The sequence below is a fragment of the Pinus tabuliformis genome, chromosome J, assembly GCF_031772625.1.
Source record: "Pinus tabuliformis cultivar Carrire ecotype Pingquan chromosome J, CPIR1, whole genome shotgun sequence".
In the NCBI taxonomy this organism is placed as follows: domain Eukaryota; kingdom Viridiplantae; phylum Streptophyta; class Pinopsida; order Pinales; family Pinaceae; genus Pinus; species Pinus tabuliformis.
The window spans coordinates 456,502,255-456,520,741 of NC_142295.1; the positions used below are offsets into that span (position 1 = coordinate 456,502,255).

The 18,487-nt window shown below is 31.1% G+C and overlaps 1 protein-coding gene across 1 annotated transcript in view; it reads right to left on the minus strand.

The window, feature by feature from the left end:
- Positions 1–7,911: 7,911 nt before the first annotated feature.
- The window catches only part of LOC149227786 (phosphoenolpyruvate carboxylase kinase 2-like), a 32,698-nt gene continuing 22,122 nt past the window's right edge, over positions 7,912–18,487 (minus strand). The window contains exon 4 of the mRNA XM_089380598.1: positions 7,912–8,108. Within this exon, the coding sequence (XP_089236724.1) occupies positions 7,912–8,108 (197 nt within the window). The remainder of the gene's footprint in view (positions 8,109–18,487) is intronic.

Sequence of the window (18,487 nt, forward strand, 5' to 3'; positions counted from 1 at the left end):
TTAAAGTTTTTTGTTTTCGTTTTTTTATTTATTATATAGGTTTAACCTAATAAATAGTATTTTAAAAATAATTAGCATAAATTTATTTTAAATATTGATTTAATATAAGTTGAGAGGGATTTAATTTTTTCACTTGTAATTTTTTTATGAGTTTATATTATTTAAATGTTTTTATAGTTACTTTTTTAGATTTTTAATTTTTGTTTAATTTTGGTTGATGTAAGTAAAATTTCAACTTTGATGATATACTAAGAGACTTACACGTCATACTGAACTGTAGAATAAGCCTCTAGGCTCAATAATATATATTTTAATATATTATTGAATGATGTTAATTTTTATTTCATTTCAAAAATATATAATATTAATATATTTTTATATTTTTAAAATAATAAAAATAAAAATATTAACTTTAAAATATATAATTTTTATAATATTTTTTTTATTATCATCAAAGTTATTTATATATCAAGTAAAATATATTTATTTAGATTATATGATAATAATAAAATACTATAATGTTGAGTCTGCTTAGCACAATTTTTGAGGATGGGTTTTGTTAGCAATGTGACCCAAGATCAAACCTCACGGTGGTGGTTGTGCCTGGGCTAGAGAGAGGAGAGATTCTAAAATATCTCATCCCTGGGTGACTTTCACGGATTAGATGCCTCTGGATCGAAACTCCTCAAGGCCAAGCCTGGGGATCACAGACAACTTGAAAATAATAAAATACTATAGTCATAAATAAACAAACAAAAGTAACAAAATACTAGAATCATAAATAAGCAAAAAATAAAATAAAATACTATAATCATAAATAAAAAAACAAAAATAACAAAATACTACAATCATAAATAAGAAAACAAAATAAAATAAAATACTATAATCATAAACATGCAATCTCCGGGTGACTTTGATGAATTAGATGCCCTTGGTTGGGAGTTCCTCAAGGCATAAGTCAAGTCTAGAGGATCACAGACAACTTAAACAAAAAAAAATACTATAATCATAAACAAACAAACAAAATAATAAAACACTATAATCATAAACAAATAAAAAAATAAAACAAAATACTATAATCATAAATATGGGGTGACTTTGAAGAATTAGATGCCTCTAGTTGGGAGTCCCTAAAACTATAGGTGGAAGATTACACACAACTTGACAAACAAAAAAATAATAAAATTTGATAAATGTAAAAAAAATAAATTATTTTAAAATTATAAATTTTTTTATTATTTGAATAATTATGAGGAATAAAGAAAAGAATGTTCAATAATTTTTAATTATTTATTAAAATCATTTTTAATTATTAAATTAATAATTAATTTAAGTATTTATTAAAATATTTATTTATAAATTTATTATTAATAAATATATTAATATTAAATTAACCTATAAAATATTAATATTATAAATTTATTTCAAATTTTAAAATAAAATAAATATAATAAAAGTTTAAATCCATTATCTAAAAAGGTGGGTCAACATTATAATAAGTATTCAAACTTGTTATTTAATAATAAAAATTTCTTTTTCCTGAAAATTTATTTTGTTACTATCTTTTTAAGGATTATAGCATTTGTTTAGTTGTCAAATATTATTTATAGCATTTGTTTGGTTGTCAAGTCTAGTTATCAAATAATATTGGTCTCTCTATCAAGATGCTTTGACTTTAGCAGTTAAATATTATTTATAGTATTTGTTTGGTTGTCAAATAGTATTTGTCTGGTTATCAAATAGTATTGGTCTCACCATCAAGATACTTTGACTTTATATTATTTGATTGTATTTTTACAATTTTAACTAAAATATCAAAACCATAATAAATATTTTTATTTTTCCAAAGAAAAAGGAAAATATCATACTTGCATAGAACCTGATATACCGAATGTGTAGGTATGCCAAATACAGATAAATGAATGTAGTGCGAGAGCAGTGGGTTGTATAAATGAATATACTGCGAGAGTAGTTGGTGATATACAGTATAATTTTGTCAATAAGTATAAAGGATATACAGAGATATTCTATAGTTTCGGTCCTTTCCACTCATAATCGATCTTCGATTTGATTCGATAGATGATTTTGGACATTAAATTGTGTACAAGATACAGAGACAAACCAAATGACCTATATAAGTCTTTTACATCATATTATTGATTTGTTGCAAGATCTTTAAAGCTTTCTTTCTGTGTATAATTTTAAGGTTATACATCGTATTTTAAAAGTAATAATATATATTTTAATAGAGTGATGGTGAGAAATTTTAACATGTGTGGATTTGTTTCAAATAGTTTTTCAATTTTTTTTGATGATAAACTATATTAGATGGCTAGAAACGGGTTTACAAATAAAATTTGATGTGATTTTTTCTGAAACATTTCTGACAATCAAGATATAAATCACAAAAATCTAAATTCTGAAACTTTATATAATATTCAAGATATAGATCACAAAAATCTAAATTCTGAAACTTTATATAATATTCAAGATATAGATCCCAAAAGTCTAAATTCTGATATTTTAATTTGATAAGATCTTATCCTAAAATTTCCCCACAAACAAGATATAAATCACAAAAATCTAAATTCTGATATTTTAATATAATATTCAAAATATAGATAAAAAAACCTTATTTTATTATATTATTCAAGATATTTTAATATAAAATTTAATATAGTAGTGAATAATACTATTTTTATTTCTTCTCAAGTAAATAAAATATATTAACTTTATAATATAATTGTTTTAATATTTTTTTTTTAATTTTTTTATTATCATGAAAGTTATCCATCTATCAAATAAAATATATTTTATCTATCTATCAAGTAAATCTATTTATTTAAATTAGATGATAATAAAATACTATAATGATAAACATAAATGTCAAAATAAAAATCTTAAAATCATAAAGGTTTCATTCTTTGGATAATTATGAAGAGAGATGCAGAGGAAGATATCAATGTTAAATAACTTTTAATTATTTATTAAAAATATGTCTGATTATTAAATTAATAAATTTTTTTATTTTTTTATTAAAATATTTATTTATGAATTTTATTATTAATAAATATATTAATATTAAATTAATATGTAAAGTATTAATATTATGATGATTATGATTAACATCTATTAAGACCAATGCAGTTGAAAAGATTGAAAAAAAGACTAATTGTGATTCTTTAAAATCTTATTTTTATAATCAAAAAGAAGGGAAAGAAACGCTCCTAGATTACTATAGTTGGGTTCACTTTACTAGTAAAAAAGATTGGAAGTGTGGCAGATGTTAGGGAAATGAGACCTAATGATGCCAATAAGAGTGGGGTAGGAAATGTTTTTCATCTTCCACCTTCTTAGTATCCCAAAGTTGACAAATTCTATCGTCCCAGGGAGTTTTGGGAGTAGACCACCGGCTGTTTCACTTCGAAGCTCATGAAAATTAGTTCTAATCCTAGAGATGTTCATTTTTTCTTAGTGCTAGTCATAACATAAAGATAATTCTGGTTATCGAGAATGGGGTTGATCACCTCCTTATGATATCTAAGCTTTTTTTTCCTCCAACTCTTTATCATCCCACAATTTATCCTTAAATTTAAAAATAATAATATCTTTGACGTTATCTTCTAAAAATATAATAAAAAGATTAATCTTTTCATTTAATAAAAAGATATTTTGTTAGGATTATAGCATTTGCCTCGGCCAAAGTGAGTTGAATCTATATTATTTTACTATATTTTATAATTTTAACCACAATTTCAATGTTTGTATAGAATAAATCCATAAGTTTGTATAGAATAAATCCATAATTGGTGAAGTCACACTTGCATAGTACGTGATATACCGTGTAAATATGCCAATACAGATAAATGAATATAATGCGAGAGCAGTGGGTAATATAACTGAATATACTACGAGATTCATCGGTGATATACATTGTAATTTTGTATACAGAGATATTCTATAGTTTCCGTCTTTTCCACACATAGTCGATCTTCAATTTGGTTCATTAGGTGATTTTGGACGTTAAATTGTGTACATGACTCAGACTACAGATTAGGCAAGAACCAAATCACGTACAAGTCTTTTACATCATATTATTGATTTTTTGCGAGGTCTTTAAAGTTTTCTTTTTCTGTATAATTTTAGGTGTAATGTAATAAATGTTATAAACAGTATTTTAAAAATACTAATATATATTTCAATGAATGGTGTTATCTTTAGCATATCAGTCTGTTTTCTGTTATTTCTTTTATTCTCTGGCACAGTATTTAAAAAAATAAAAAGAATAATAATAATATATATTTTAATGAAGGGTGGTATTTTTAGCATATCAATTGTTTTATGTTATTTTCTTGTATCCTTCGGCAGTTGACTGCTGTGTAAAGACATATCAAGAAGCTTTTGAGGCAAGTTAATGAATCTGTTATGGAATATTTTTTGAAATAGGAAAAAATGATTTTATATATATATATATATATTTCAATAGTGTTATTTTTCTATTAAATTTTTATATTAAAATTATCAAGAGTAAAATATATTCATTTAAATTATAGAATAATAATAATATAAAATAGTAAAATTATAAATATAAGTTTAAAAATAAGGTAATTATGATTAAAGTTATAAGGAGAATTGTAGAGAATGATCTCTATTAAAGTAACTTGCAATTATTTATTAAAAATATTTGTAATTATTGAAAATATTTGTAATTATTGAATTAAGTATTTTTTAAATGTTTATTTATGAATTTTTTTTAATAAATATATTAATATTAAATTGATATATACAATAAAATATTTATATTATAAATTTATTTTAAAATTTTAAAGTAAAATGAATATAATAAAACTTATAAAATGTTGAGTTAATATCATTCAAACTTATATATATATATTATTTTTTCTTGTACAACAAAAAAAAATTGAACTATTTTACTTAATAGAAATTCAAACTCATCTTGTTAAAATAAATTCTTATTTTAATCCTTTAAAGTTTTAAAATGTATCATTTTAGAAGATATAAAAAATCTAAAGAGTCTTTAATTTCACAATTATATATTTGAAAAATGAAAGGACTATCATCTTTATGAATAAAGAGTCACTAATATGGCTTTGTAATTGAAAGGTCTAATTATTGTCATTTTTTGAAATGCAATTTCCATTAACTTTAATAGGTACAAGATTAAGAATTGTGTACAACTTCATATTGACACACACAAATATGTTAAATTCTAATTTCAATAACTTAGTAAAAAGTATGCACATGTCATAATCAAAAGGTATATTCTTCGAATAACAAATATATTGATGTTTATAGTGGCGCTCAATATACACCAACACTATCAACAAATGAGAAAGTGCATAAATCAAATTTAATGATAGACATGTTCACAACAAGATTCAATCCACACCAATTACTCAACAAATAAGTAGTAAGTCCATGGATCAAACAAATTTCAAAACATTCAAAATATATATCTATATAGCGAAGACTCGATTCCATTTATATTAATATCCTTTTGACACAAAGTTATCAACACTCCTCATACAAAGTTCTTATAACCACATAATCCAAATGTGCTCAACATTCTCAATGTTGTAATGTTGTCCCTGTTGAATATTTTGTATTCACTTCATAAGAAGTTTTTGGTTCTTTTGCCTACATTTGTGCTCAAAATTTCCCTATTGTGTGTTGTCACTATAAGTTCAATGTGTTTCTAGTCTCATTGTAAGTTTGATTTACTCCAAGTTTCCTACTTAAATTCTAGTGTTCAAGTGCAACAATTTTATGAGACAATCATCTTGTCAAATTTAATAAATAGAATTAGTAAGAGAGATACACATAATTATCACTGCAGAACTCTTCAATCACTCATTAGTCACTTGTATGGAAAGAACACATGGATTGAGATTCGTAAAAAATTCAGAGAAGAGCCGCTTTGAGTTGGCTCCTTCTCATTTCTTAGCCTCCATTTCATATTTATATCCCTTCAACCTTACTCTTCTCTATGGATTTTTCTTGACAATGAGTCTTTTTATAGACTTGAAACGTCAACACAAAAATATGGCTACCGTGGTTTATGATCCGAATTTGCAGGATACACAAGAGATCGAGTTGTTAAGAGGAATGATGTAGCCTCCACCAAGCCATCCGATAAGAGTTGATTATTTGCCAACTAAAGTGTCTTCAAAGTTAGCTATAGAATTTCCATCACAAGTTATTTGAAATGACGTGAATGTTACAAGTAATTATGTTGGTGCTACAAATATAATATCTCTTAATAAAAATTGGAAAGATAATATTTATTCCACCTTTGTTGTTCCTAAGAAATGGGGTAATATATCTAGGAAAGTTGCACATTCATTTTAAGAGCTCAATACCACAACAATAAAAGGGCCTCCAATGCGTTATCAAAAGAAGAGAATGATTAATTATTCAATGTTGTAAAGGCATGGAATGAACTAGTCTATGGTCATGAAATACTTCTACTAAATTTGTATACATATCCCAAACCTGACTTAATCCATTTAGGATGGATTTTTAGGAAAGTCATGATGGATTCGGTTAAAGGCATTTATATTTGATATTGAGCACTACTTAGGGATAAAATGGAGACAAAACAAACATACTTAGACTTTCCATTACTTCTACATTTTATGAAAATTTGTGTAAGGTGTATGAGGCCAAACCTTGTGTCCCAAATAAAATTTGGAATCATGAAGAAATATGCCTATAAGTAGGGGGATCATGCACAATAAGGATATTGACAAAGAGAGAAAAAATAAGTGTACTCCATATAATTTCAAAGAATGGAGAGTATATCATTATAATTTGTTGTGTAAATGTTATTGGATAGAGCATTCCAAGGAATTATTCACTCAAAGGAAAGTGAGAACTTAAGAACTATTGTATCTCAACCAAATTTTTGGATGACCAGAGAGTTATTCCTCAGTTGCCTTCATGATTTAGCAAGTTCTACATTAGGAAGAGTTTCAATTAATATCATCACATTCTCATTTTTGTTGGGCATTGAAATCACATAATGCAAACAACCATCAAGGATTGCCCTCTTATAATTGATCTAGCATATCCTTTCTTTCAATGGTCTTTTTCCCCTTCTCCCAACAAATAACTCATATTTATATAAGGAAATGAAGTTAAGATAGTTGGGCATGGAGATCTAGGTTGTACAAATATGTATGAACTTCATGATATCCACTCAAGAACATGTATTTAGTGCACATTTATTATTTTAAAAATTTCGTTGAAGGCAACCACATGTTTCATAAAGGAAAATTGTGGTCATGTTAGGAACTTGAAGACAAGACACGTGCATGAGGTTAATGGAGGAAAATTGTATGCACGAAGTGGAAGAATGATTCACCAATTAAAGTTGAATGGCCAATAAGGTATAGTTAAAAATAATGGAGAAATGGTTATATGGTTGTAACAAATCTCCTTAGTTTAGGATTAGTTCCTAGAGTTTAGGAGGTTGTTCACAACTACCTAATTTTCAGTGATGTATTTAATATTGTAATATTCATTTGATGTAATGTAGAGTGAACGAGAGTGAGAGTCTCCTCTTTGTTTGAGTGCAGTCTCCCAGGTGCTGTACACACCTGTGAGCTGCAACTCCATTTAATTCAAAGTTTGATTTTTATCTTGGTATCAGAGCTTAGGGTAGAGATAGCCTCAAATTTTTTTTAGGGATGTATCATTAGTTACATATTTGTAGTGGTAGGAGAGTATGTAAATGTGTCTGTGTGATCAGGTGGAACTACAGTAACACCTGGAGCGAAGGGTCTCAGATGACTGATCATATCTGAGTCGAAGAAAGGGTTGGAGCAATTGGCGTGAATTTTTTGCAGACAGTTGCGCCAATCCAGAACAGAACAGAAAGGCGTGATTTTTTTAAAGAACAGACACGCCCATTGGCACGGGTTTGGGGCTGATAAGCGCGACAACGAAATTGTAACTGAATTGGCGCAGATCCGTGGCTGTTAAGCATGCCAATTTCTGTGGACACCGTGAATTTTTCTTTTCTGCAATTGGCACGAATTTGTAGCTGTTCAGAGCGCCATAGAGCCAACCTCTTTCTCTCTGGAAATCTGCAATTTTTCGTTGCAGATCAGAGTTACCCGGTGGTGGCACGTGGAGATTTCTGCTCGGTGGCAGCAAATTTGATTTGCCCGGTGGTGCCGAATTGAGGTTCCTTGATCTGCTCGGAGGTAGCAGATCGGACCTGCCCGGTCGTGGCGAGTTGGGGTTCCGTGATCCGCTCGGAGGTAGCAGATCGGACCTGCCCGGTGGTGGCGAATAAGAGGTCTGTGATCTGCTTGGTGGAAGCATATCAGTTTTTTGCCCAGTGGTGGCGCAGTGCAACTCCTCGATCTGTTCGGTGGAAGCAGATCGCCTTTGCCCGGTGGTGGCGCAGTGCAGCTCCTCGATCTGTTCGGTGGAAGCAGATCGCCTTTGCCCGGTGGTGGCGTGTTGGAGCTTGTTTTTTGATCTGTTCGGTGGTGGCAGATGGGTTTTGCCCGGTGGTGGCACAGTGAAGTCCCTGATCTGTTCAGTGGTAGCAGATCGGACTTGCCCGGTGGGGGCCGATTGGAGTGTTCAGTTCGGTGAAAATGAACAACAGTATAGAATCATACCTCCACGAGTTTGGCAAACTCAATGGAACGAATTTCTCCAACTGGAAATTCAAAATGCAAACTTTACTGGAGAGCGTAAATGCATGGGCGATCATTGAGGGAAATGAACCGAGATCTGGAACAACGACCCAAGAACAAGACTGGGATAAAAGAGAAACGAAAGCAAAAGTTATACTGAAGATGTCCGTTAAGGACAATATTATCCCACATATCAGAGATTCCAAGTCGGCCGCTGATATATGGACAACGATCAAGAACCTGTACGAGACTCAGAATACAAATCGTGTTCTGGCACTCAAGGGAAAGCTGTTTGCATTGAAGATGGACGAGAATGAGTTCGTTGGTGGATTCATGGCCAGAGTCAAGGATCTGAGAGACAAACTGGGAGCTATTGGAGAAAAGGTGTCCGACTCAGATCTAGTTACACTCACATTGAACAGAATGACTAATGAATACCAGACATTCATCACAAGACTGTCAGCGAGGGAGAAAGCCCCTTCATTTGATGAGCTGACAGCGATTCTACTCCAGGAGGAGGAGCGACGACAGAATCTAAAAACTCAGAGCAATGACCTAGCTCTGATGGCGAAGAGGCGACAGTACAGAGGAAAGCAGCACCAGCACCAACATCAGCACCAGCAACTGCAACAGCAGCAGCAGAAGGGAGCCAACTCTTTTCAAAAGAGATCATTCAGAGGTATGACTGATAATTATGTTAAGAGATGTTTTTATTGTGGGAAACCTGGTCATCAGATTAAAGAATGTTATAAGAGGCAGGCGGATGAAAGAAAAGGAAAACAGAGGAAACATCAGGGCTGTTTTGCTGGAGAAAAGGAGGACCACAACCATGATCTTCGACTATTCACAGTCGATTGTGCTCTTTCAGCATCAAAGGGAGATGAGGACGACATATGGTATGTCGACTCTGGTGCATCCTCACATATGACCGGTAAGAAGGATTGTTTTGAATTTCTTGAAGAATTTGCATGTGGATCAAAAATTTATCTAGGAGATGACAATGGGTATGAGATCAAAGGATATGGAGATATTCCTGTGAAGCTACCTAGTGGCGTCATTAAACATCTTAAAAATGTATTATATGTTCCAGGAATTAAGAAAAACTTGATCTCTGTCTCAATGATTACAGACCGGGACATGCAAGTGCAATTCTTTAAGAATGGTTGTGTCATTAAGGATAGCCAGATGGAAATAGTTGCAACAGGAGTACGCGAGGGGAATTTGTACAGATTGGATGCAAAGAGTATGCCACGACAAGCAATGGTTGCAGCTGGATCAACAGTCAAAAATCTCTGGCATCAGAGATTTGGACATCTCAATTTGCAAGACCTCATCTTACTTCAGAAGAAAGGCATGGTCGATGGACTCCCTGTTTTTCATAATGTCAAGCTGGAATGTGATGGATGTGCATTAGGGAAAATGCATAGAGAAGAGTTCCCTTTGCATGTCAACAGAAAGGAAAGAGACATCCTAGAACTAGTGCATACAGATATTTGTGGACCTATGCAAACAAGGTCTTTAGGAGGTACATATTATTTTTTGCTATTTACAGATGATTGCACTAGGTTTTCATGGGTGTATTTTTTAAGTAAAAAGAGTCAAGCCTTTCGGTACTTTAAAGAGTTTAAATCTATGATAGAGAACCAAACAGGAAAAAGGATAAAGATTCTCCGCTCGGACCAAGGGGGAGAATACAGGTTAGGAGAGTTCATGAACTTCTGCAAGCAGCATGGGATTATGCAGCAATTCACAGTGCCACACACTCCACAGCAGAATGGAGTAGCAGAACGCAAGAACATAACTCTTGTGGAGTGCGCGAGAAGTATGCTTCAAGGTAAAGGTCTATCGAATGGTCTTTGGGCAGAAGCCATTAATACTGCTGTTTATTTAAAGAATAGGAGTCCTACTAAATGTCTAGGCTTCAAAACCCCCTTTGAAGCATTGTTTGGACTCAAACCAGCAGTTAGTCATCTAAGAATATTTGGATCTAAAGCTTATGCTCATATACCAAAAGCAGATAGAAAGAAGTTAGACCCCAAAGCCTTGAAATGTATATTTGTAGGATATGGCACAGAGTATAAGGCATACAAGTTATATAATCCTATGACTCATAAAGTTTTTGCAAGCAGAGATGTTATTTTTCATGAACAGACTGAAGATGGAAAGGAAGACTCTAATAGTGACAGCCACATTCCATTGCTGATAGAGATGAACAGTGACGAAGATGAAGAGCAGGAGCAGGAGCAGAAACAAGAAGAAGTAGCAGCAGATAGTGTAATAAGTGATGATGCAGGCCCGAAAAGTGCTGAAACAGATAGAGTTGAGGTAAGTCCTCTACCTAGAAGATCAGGTAGGAAGACTAGACTACCTGAAAGATTGAAAGGCTATGCTTTAATGTCCAAAATTTTAAACATTGTAGAACCTTCAAACTATGAAGAAGCAAGTAAATCAGATGAATGGAGGGTTGCAATGCATGAGGAAATTGAATCAATATATAGAAATCAAACTTGGGATTTAGTTGAGTTGCCTGAAGGAAAAACCCCTATAGGATGCAAGTGGCTGTATAAACCTAAGATAAATGCAGATGGGAGTGTAGAAAAATTTAAAGCTAGACTGGTAGCAAAGGGTTACTCACAGCAAGAAGGAATAGATTTCGATGACACCTTTTCCCCTGTAGCTAAACTAAATACAATTAGAATGCTAATTTCTTTAGCAACAAAACATAAATGGAAGCTACACCAACTAGATGTTAAGTCTGCATTTCTGAATGGAGAATTAAAGGAAGAAATTTATTTAGTACAACCTCCTGGTTTTGTGAAAAAAGGGCAGGAGCATTTAGTGTGTAAATTGCATAAGGCACTTTATGGTTTGAAACAAGCACCCAGGTCATGTTATGAGAAAATTGATTCATTTTTTATACAACATGGCTTTCATAGGAGCCTCAACAACCCAAACCTGTATACCAAGATAAATAAACAGAGGCAAATCATTTTGATTTCTTTGTATGTGGATGACATGATTATAACAGGAAATGCAAATAATTTGATCAAAGAAATCAAGCAGCAAATGTCATAGGTATTTGAAATGAAAGACCTTGGAGATCTTCATTATTGCCTAGGTTTGGAGGTGTGGAAAGATTCTGGTCAAACTTTTCTAACTCAAGGAAAGAATGCCAGAAACCTGTTGGAAAGATTCAGAATGGAACAGTGTAAAACAACAGCAACACCATTGCAACAGAATCTCAAGTTAAGCAGTGATGATGGCACAAAACAAGTGGATGCCACTTTGTATAGACAGCTAGTGGGAAGTTTGATATATCTCACGACAACTAGACCTGATCTGGCATATTCCGTTAGTGTGTTGAGCCAGTTTATGTCCAAACCACTTGAAAGTCACTGGATTGCAGCAAAATGTGTGTTGAGGTACCTTAGTGGTACTTGTAATTATGGTATTTTATACACTGACATTTCTAATGTTACTTTAGCAGGTTATTCAGATTCTGATTGGGTAGGTGACCTGGATGATCGTAGATCCATCACAGGTTACGCATTTAGTATTGGATCCAGGGTTATTTCGTGGAGTAGCAAAAAGAAAAGTATTGTAGCATTATCATCATGTGAAGCTGAGTACCAGGCGTTGTGTGCAGCCACATGTGAAGCCATCTGGTTGAGGAGATTGCTTAGCAATGCAGGCGAAGGACAGAAAGAAGCAACCAGCATCAAAATTGACAACCAGAGCACAATAAAGCTTGCATACAATCTAATTTTCCATAAAAATACTAAACATATTGACCCTTAGTTTCATTTTGTTCGAGAAAAGATACAGTCAAAAGAAATATGTGTGGAGTATTGTAACACTTGTGATAATTTAGCTGATATTTTTACTAAGCCTCTAGGGCGAGTAAAGTTTGAGTTATTTAGAGGGATGTTAGGTGTGCAGAATAACCCTTTCTCCATTAAGGGGGGGAGTTAAAAATAATGGAGAAATGGTTATATGGTTGTAACACATCTCCTTAGTTTAGGATTAGTTCCTAGAGTTTAGGAGGTTGTTCACAACTACCTAATTTTCAGTGATGTATTTAATATTGTAATATTCATTTGATGTAATGTAGAGTGAACGAGAGTGAAAGTCTCCTCTTTGTTTGAGTGCAGTCTCCCAGGTGCTGTACACACCTGTGAGCTGCAACTCCTCCATTTAATTCAAAGTTTGATTTTTATCTGGTATATATGATCAACAATGACCAAATACAATGATAGAAAATACCAGCTAACATATGATGTGAGAAGGGAAGATGTTGATTGAAATACATTATACAAAGGAATTAGACAAATGAAAATAGGTGGATTTAAGCACATCTAATATAAGAAAGGTACTTAAGAACAAAAATCAAAGTATCAGATAACTCTCTTTCCAAAATGTGCATACTACCCATGCTTAAGAGAAAACAAACATGGATACCAAATCAAGTACATTGTAGATCCATAAAGTTATATAGAATATGAAAACATAACCATGAAAAAATAATACATGGTAAATCCATATTTAATAATATTTTAGTCATAAACAAATATATAGTTGAATCTACATTTTAACATACACTAATATTTAGAACTCTGTAAATTACAAAACTAATTCTCAAATAAAAGTTATTATTAATATAGATAAATGGTATTGTATAAACAATTATATATATATATATATATATATATATACCATCATAATTTTAGATTTTTAATCACTAATTCTCTAATGATAACCATAGTTACATAGATAAATAGTATTATATAAACAACTTGCACAATTATATGAAAAATCCATATAACCTTAGTTCTTTAATCCATGATATCCACCAAATGTCTAATTATATGCCATGTGTATAAATGATTTCAACTCAAACATTATGAGCCTTAAAATCCTGGCATATCCATGTTCTCGACGGTCTATTTCCCCATTCTCCTAATAAATAATTCATTCATATCAACGAAATGTCGTTAAGATAGCTTGGGACGGAGATATATGTTGTGCATGCATATAAATTTCATGATATCCACCCAATAATGTGCATTTATTATTTCTAGAACTTTGTTGAAGGAACCCATGTTTCATGATATCCACCCAATAATGTGCATTTATTATTTCTAGAACTTTGTTGAAGGAACCCATGTATATCATAATGGAAAGTCATTGATAGCTTGTGAACAATTTGAAAGGAACCCATGTTTCATGATATCCACCCAATAATGTGCATTTATTATTTCTAGAACTTTGTTGAAGGAACCCATGTATATCATAATGGAAAGTCATTGATAGCTTGTGAACAATTTGAAAAAAGCGCATAGACATGAAGGAAAATTGTGTGTTAGAGGAAGAATAATTGACGACTTAGAATTTGTTTTCCAATCTTTTAAAGTTTTCTTTAATTTTATATTACTATTAATTATTAGTTGCTATAATGTAATAATGTAATAAATATTATAAATAGCATTTTAAAATTAATAATACATATTTCAATACAGTATTTATTACATAAATAAATAAAAAGATATTTTTAATCAAATTTTTATTGTATTTCAAAAATAATATATATATATATAGATAATAACAAAATTAAAAAAATAAGAATATTATTTTTCCTAATAAAAAAAGGAACAGTCCTTCTTACCAAGGTTTCATAGGGTTACCAAAATAAATTCATTATAACAAAAAAAATAAAAATAGATTTGTTTATTAAGTAAAATAGATTCATTTAAATTAAATAATTATAATAAAATATTTCCCGGGGTTACCAATTTATTAAGTAAAGTAGATTTATTTGAATTATATAATTATAATAAAATATTGTAATATTAAAGTAAACATTCTTGAGAGGTAACTAAAGAAAAGGGTTTATTGTTGGGACAATTATGAGAGGAGTTGTAGAGCTGGTGTCGATGTCAAATTTGTAATTTTTATTAGAATTATTTTTAATTATTAAATTGATAATTAAATTTGATATTTATTAAAATGTTTTAGTATATTATAAAATTTATTATTAATAAAAATATTAGTATTAAATTAAGATTTGTATATGTATTACATATAATTTATAAATTATTTAATGATTTATAAATTATATCAAAAAATTTAATATTAAATTTTAAAATAAAGTATATATAATAAAAATATAAATTTAATTTCTAAAATGTTAGAGTCAATCATAATTTGTATTTAAATTTGTGTATGTTATTTTTGTCATGTATAAGACTAAAAATTTAACTTTTTTATCAATATAAATTTTTCTGGCCCAAATAAACATTTACCCCAATTCTATAAAATTTTAAAATGTACAACTTTCGAGGTTCTGAGAAATCTAAAATGTTTATAATTTTACCTTTTATATTTCATAATTTTAAGTTGAGTTGGGTGAACGAGAAGTTCAGTGAAATGGTTTGATATTGAGACTTATTGTATTGATTGGAAACCACTATAAGACAGGTTGTAGAGAGGGACAAGCCATTGCCAACCCAAATAGTGGGTGGGAGGTCAGAAGACAAATTTTGGGTGGGAAAAAAGTGTTGGAACAACAAGCTATGTTGGCCCTAAAATATTGGTGTTGAGAAGAGAGGAGGGTTTCTAAAGACCCTCAAAGAACGCTTCTAAAGTGATGGAATCACTGAAATTGAGAACTCAAAGATGAAGTTTCGCGACATCGATTTTTTCGCATTCTCAGAACCAACACCTGCAATTGCTCATTTACAAAAGAAAAAGTGTCACTTTTTCATTCTCAAAATGGGAAAAGTATTTCCTTCACCACTAGAGTCATCCACACACTTTTGAATTGAATGGAAACATACCCAATGAGTGGTTTATCTATTGTCACTTTTTTGAAAATGTAATGTTTATTAAATAACAATGTAAACTTTGGAACGGGAACTATAAACTCAAAATGGGAACTCTAGCCAAAAAACCCCAAAAAAACATCAAAAACAGTGCTCAAAACGAAAAGTGTGTATACTGGAACGATGTTTTTATTTTTTAGGCGTCAATTTTGAACATGTTTTAAAATTGGCAGTGACTACAAAATTTACTATGAAATTTTCGTGCAAAATATAGCTTCAAAATGAAACTGATGACACTGGAACAATGATTTTTTTTTAGGGTCAATTTTCAGTATTTAAAAAAAATGCTAATAAAACCAAATTTCTATGTGTCAAACAAAGTTGTTTATGCGGGAAAAAACACACTAATGTTTTTGGTAGAATATCATTTTTCTTTCCTAAGTATAAATTTAACATGTTTTCAACCATAACATGCTAGATACAAAAAAAATTGAAATTTTTTCAACTATAAAATAAAAAAAACCATGACATTATGAACAAATTACATCACTAAATGCATTCAAAAGTCATTATTTGTATATTGAATAAAACATATTTTATATCTCTAATCTAATATTGCATTGTCGATATTTTAAACAATAAAATTTATCATAACTAAGACATATAATCCAACAACATAAAAATGCCTCATAACTTCTCATTTAACACCATATGGAAAACATTAATTTTATTTGAAGATACGATGCATACATCAGTTATATAAATTGTCTTAAACAATTATTCAAAATCACTCATGTTTTCTGGCACACCATCAGAATTCATATCTTCAGATGAGTGACTGGATGCTGACGAAGATGTTCCATATTCTTCTCTTTCATCAATTAGTGCCCCATCTGAGTCCACATGCATGCCCAACATTTCAGGTTTCAAAATTCTTCTAGATCTACGACTGGTTTTAGGTGACTCCCATGTCAACACTGTTCCTTCTGGTAACAACCTTTTCAGAATCTCTATCGTCTTGAAGCGAAGAGTTCCTCTCTTTGTTAAATTGAAGTCATAAACAAGTATGTCTACATCCTCCAATTTTAATATGTCTGTGCGGCAGTGATTTACATTTGTACCCTTTCTTTTTCTTTTTCCGCCATTTTTTTTGTCAACTACCATCTCTGGCTTATACACACCATTGAATGGGTGTGTATTTGTGGCATACCAATGTACTTCAACACTTGTAACATCCTCATTTTCTGTAAAGACCTTTATAACTTTAGCAACCCAAAATAGATAGCCATTGGGATCTCCATCTGCTAGCACTGCAATCATGCAACCCTCCTTAATATCCTGTACTGAACCCCTATAAAGGTCTTCCATGGCTTCACGTTGTGCACGAGATCTTCTGGAACCAATATACATCTCTCTTTCCTCTGCCTGTGAAGAATTAATAATACCTTGAGATTGTTGCTGTTCAACAATGTTTACTTCCTCATGTTCATTCGACACATTATGTGGCCAAATAAATGGATTTTTCAAAGGTATATCTTCATTTATTGTTTTCGAAATGGTATCACTTTGATTATTGAAAAACGACTCCCACCAAACTGAATCAGCAATGTCAAAGTACTCATATGTATATCTAATACATTTTTTAATTTCTTCCAGGCAATCAGAATAATTTATAGCCCTGTTCTGTCTATGTGCATTCTGAACTTCACCAAATGATTGTAATAACAATATTTTTGATGCAAATATTGGATGATCTGGAATGAACTTCAAAAATTGCAATCCTGATGACGGTGCCCATTCTGTAGTAGTTGAATACTTCTTGCCCCATATTAGTGTTTTCCCATCAATTTTTTGATACGAAATTGATGTTGGAAGCTAATGTCATTAAGTTGTTCAATGCATTTCCCCTCACCATATGATCCCAGAATAAACCTTCGCATGTCAATAGTTTCTTCCAACACATCAAAAGTAGGCTCTGGCATGTATGATTTCTTAATACATTCAATTAGTGATGGCAAGCTACCAACTTCCTTCCTCCTCAATGTGACTAAAAAACGACTGAACATCTGATCAATATGGTCATGAGTGTGCCCAACAAGAAGGAAACCAACCTTTACCTTCTAAAAAATTCCCAATTCAACAAGCATGTTTAGATATCCAAAAACAACCTGATTTTTGTTTTCACGGCAAGTGTTGTCCAATTGTAGATACAAAACTTCAGGAAGATTACCAGACCAATGAGAAATCACATCATGAATTATAGTTATGGTCAGATTTGCATCATTATGAATATTTGGAGCTGTGAAGTACACCCTTGGCAACATTTTCCCATTGAAGACCATACAACCGACCAAGTGAAATTGAATAAAGTTTTCCTCCTGTAAATTTTTAGGTGTGCGAACAAAATGTGGTAAAAGTGTTTTCTTCTGGTCCATACCATCAATTATCAAACCCAAATATTTATTTGGATTATCATAGCACTTTTTTCGATGCTTGTACAACTTCTTCCTTTCGTTTGTTTGTTGTTCGCGATGCTCCTGAAGTTGTTTGACAATTAAATCTACACAACATAAAAGAGATTCATTAAGAAATATGTTTTCATAGTTGATGACTATACAATTTTAAAAGTTAAAGTTATGAACGCTTACCTCTTTCTGAGCCTTCACTTTTGTCCCTTTTTTATTTAAGAGAAGCACATGTACTGCAAATCCCCATCCTTGTCTTCTTAGGAATACGGACATTGTTGAATTCTTTCTTCCATACCTTCACAAAATATTGATATGTAATAAACTGGCCATGTCCCTCAGCACCTTCTGCATATTCTTTGTATAAGTTGTAGATTTCTCGTCTTGAAAAATTATCTGGAATATGTATTGTCTCTCCATTTGGCATACACTCTCCATGCTTTGAAAAGAAATCTTTCATCCATGACATTGTAGTATTTGATAATGGACCAAACTGTCTTTTATGACGTACTTCTGAATAAAATGTGGGATC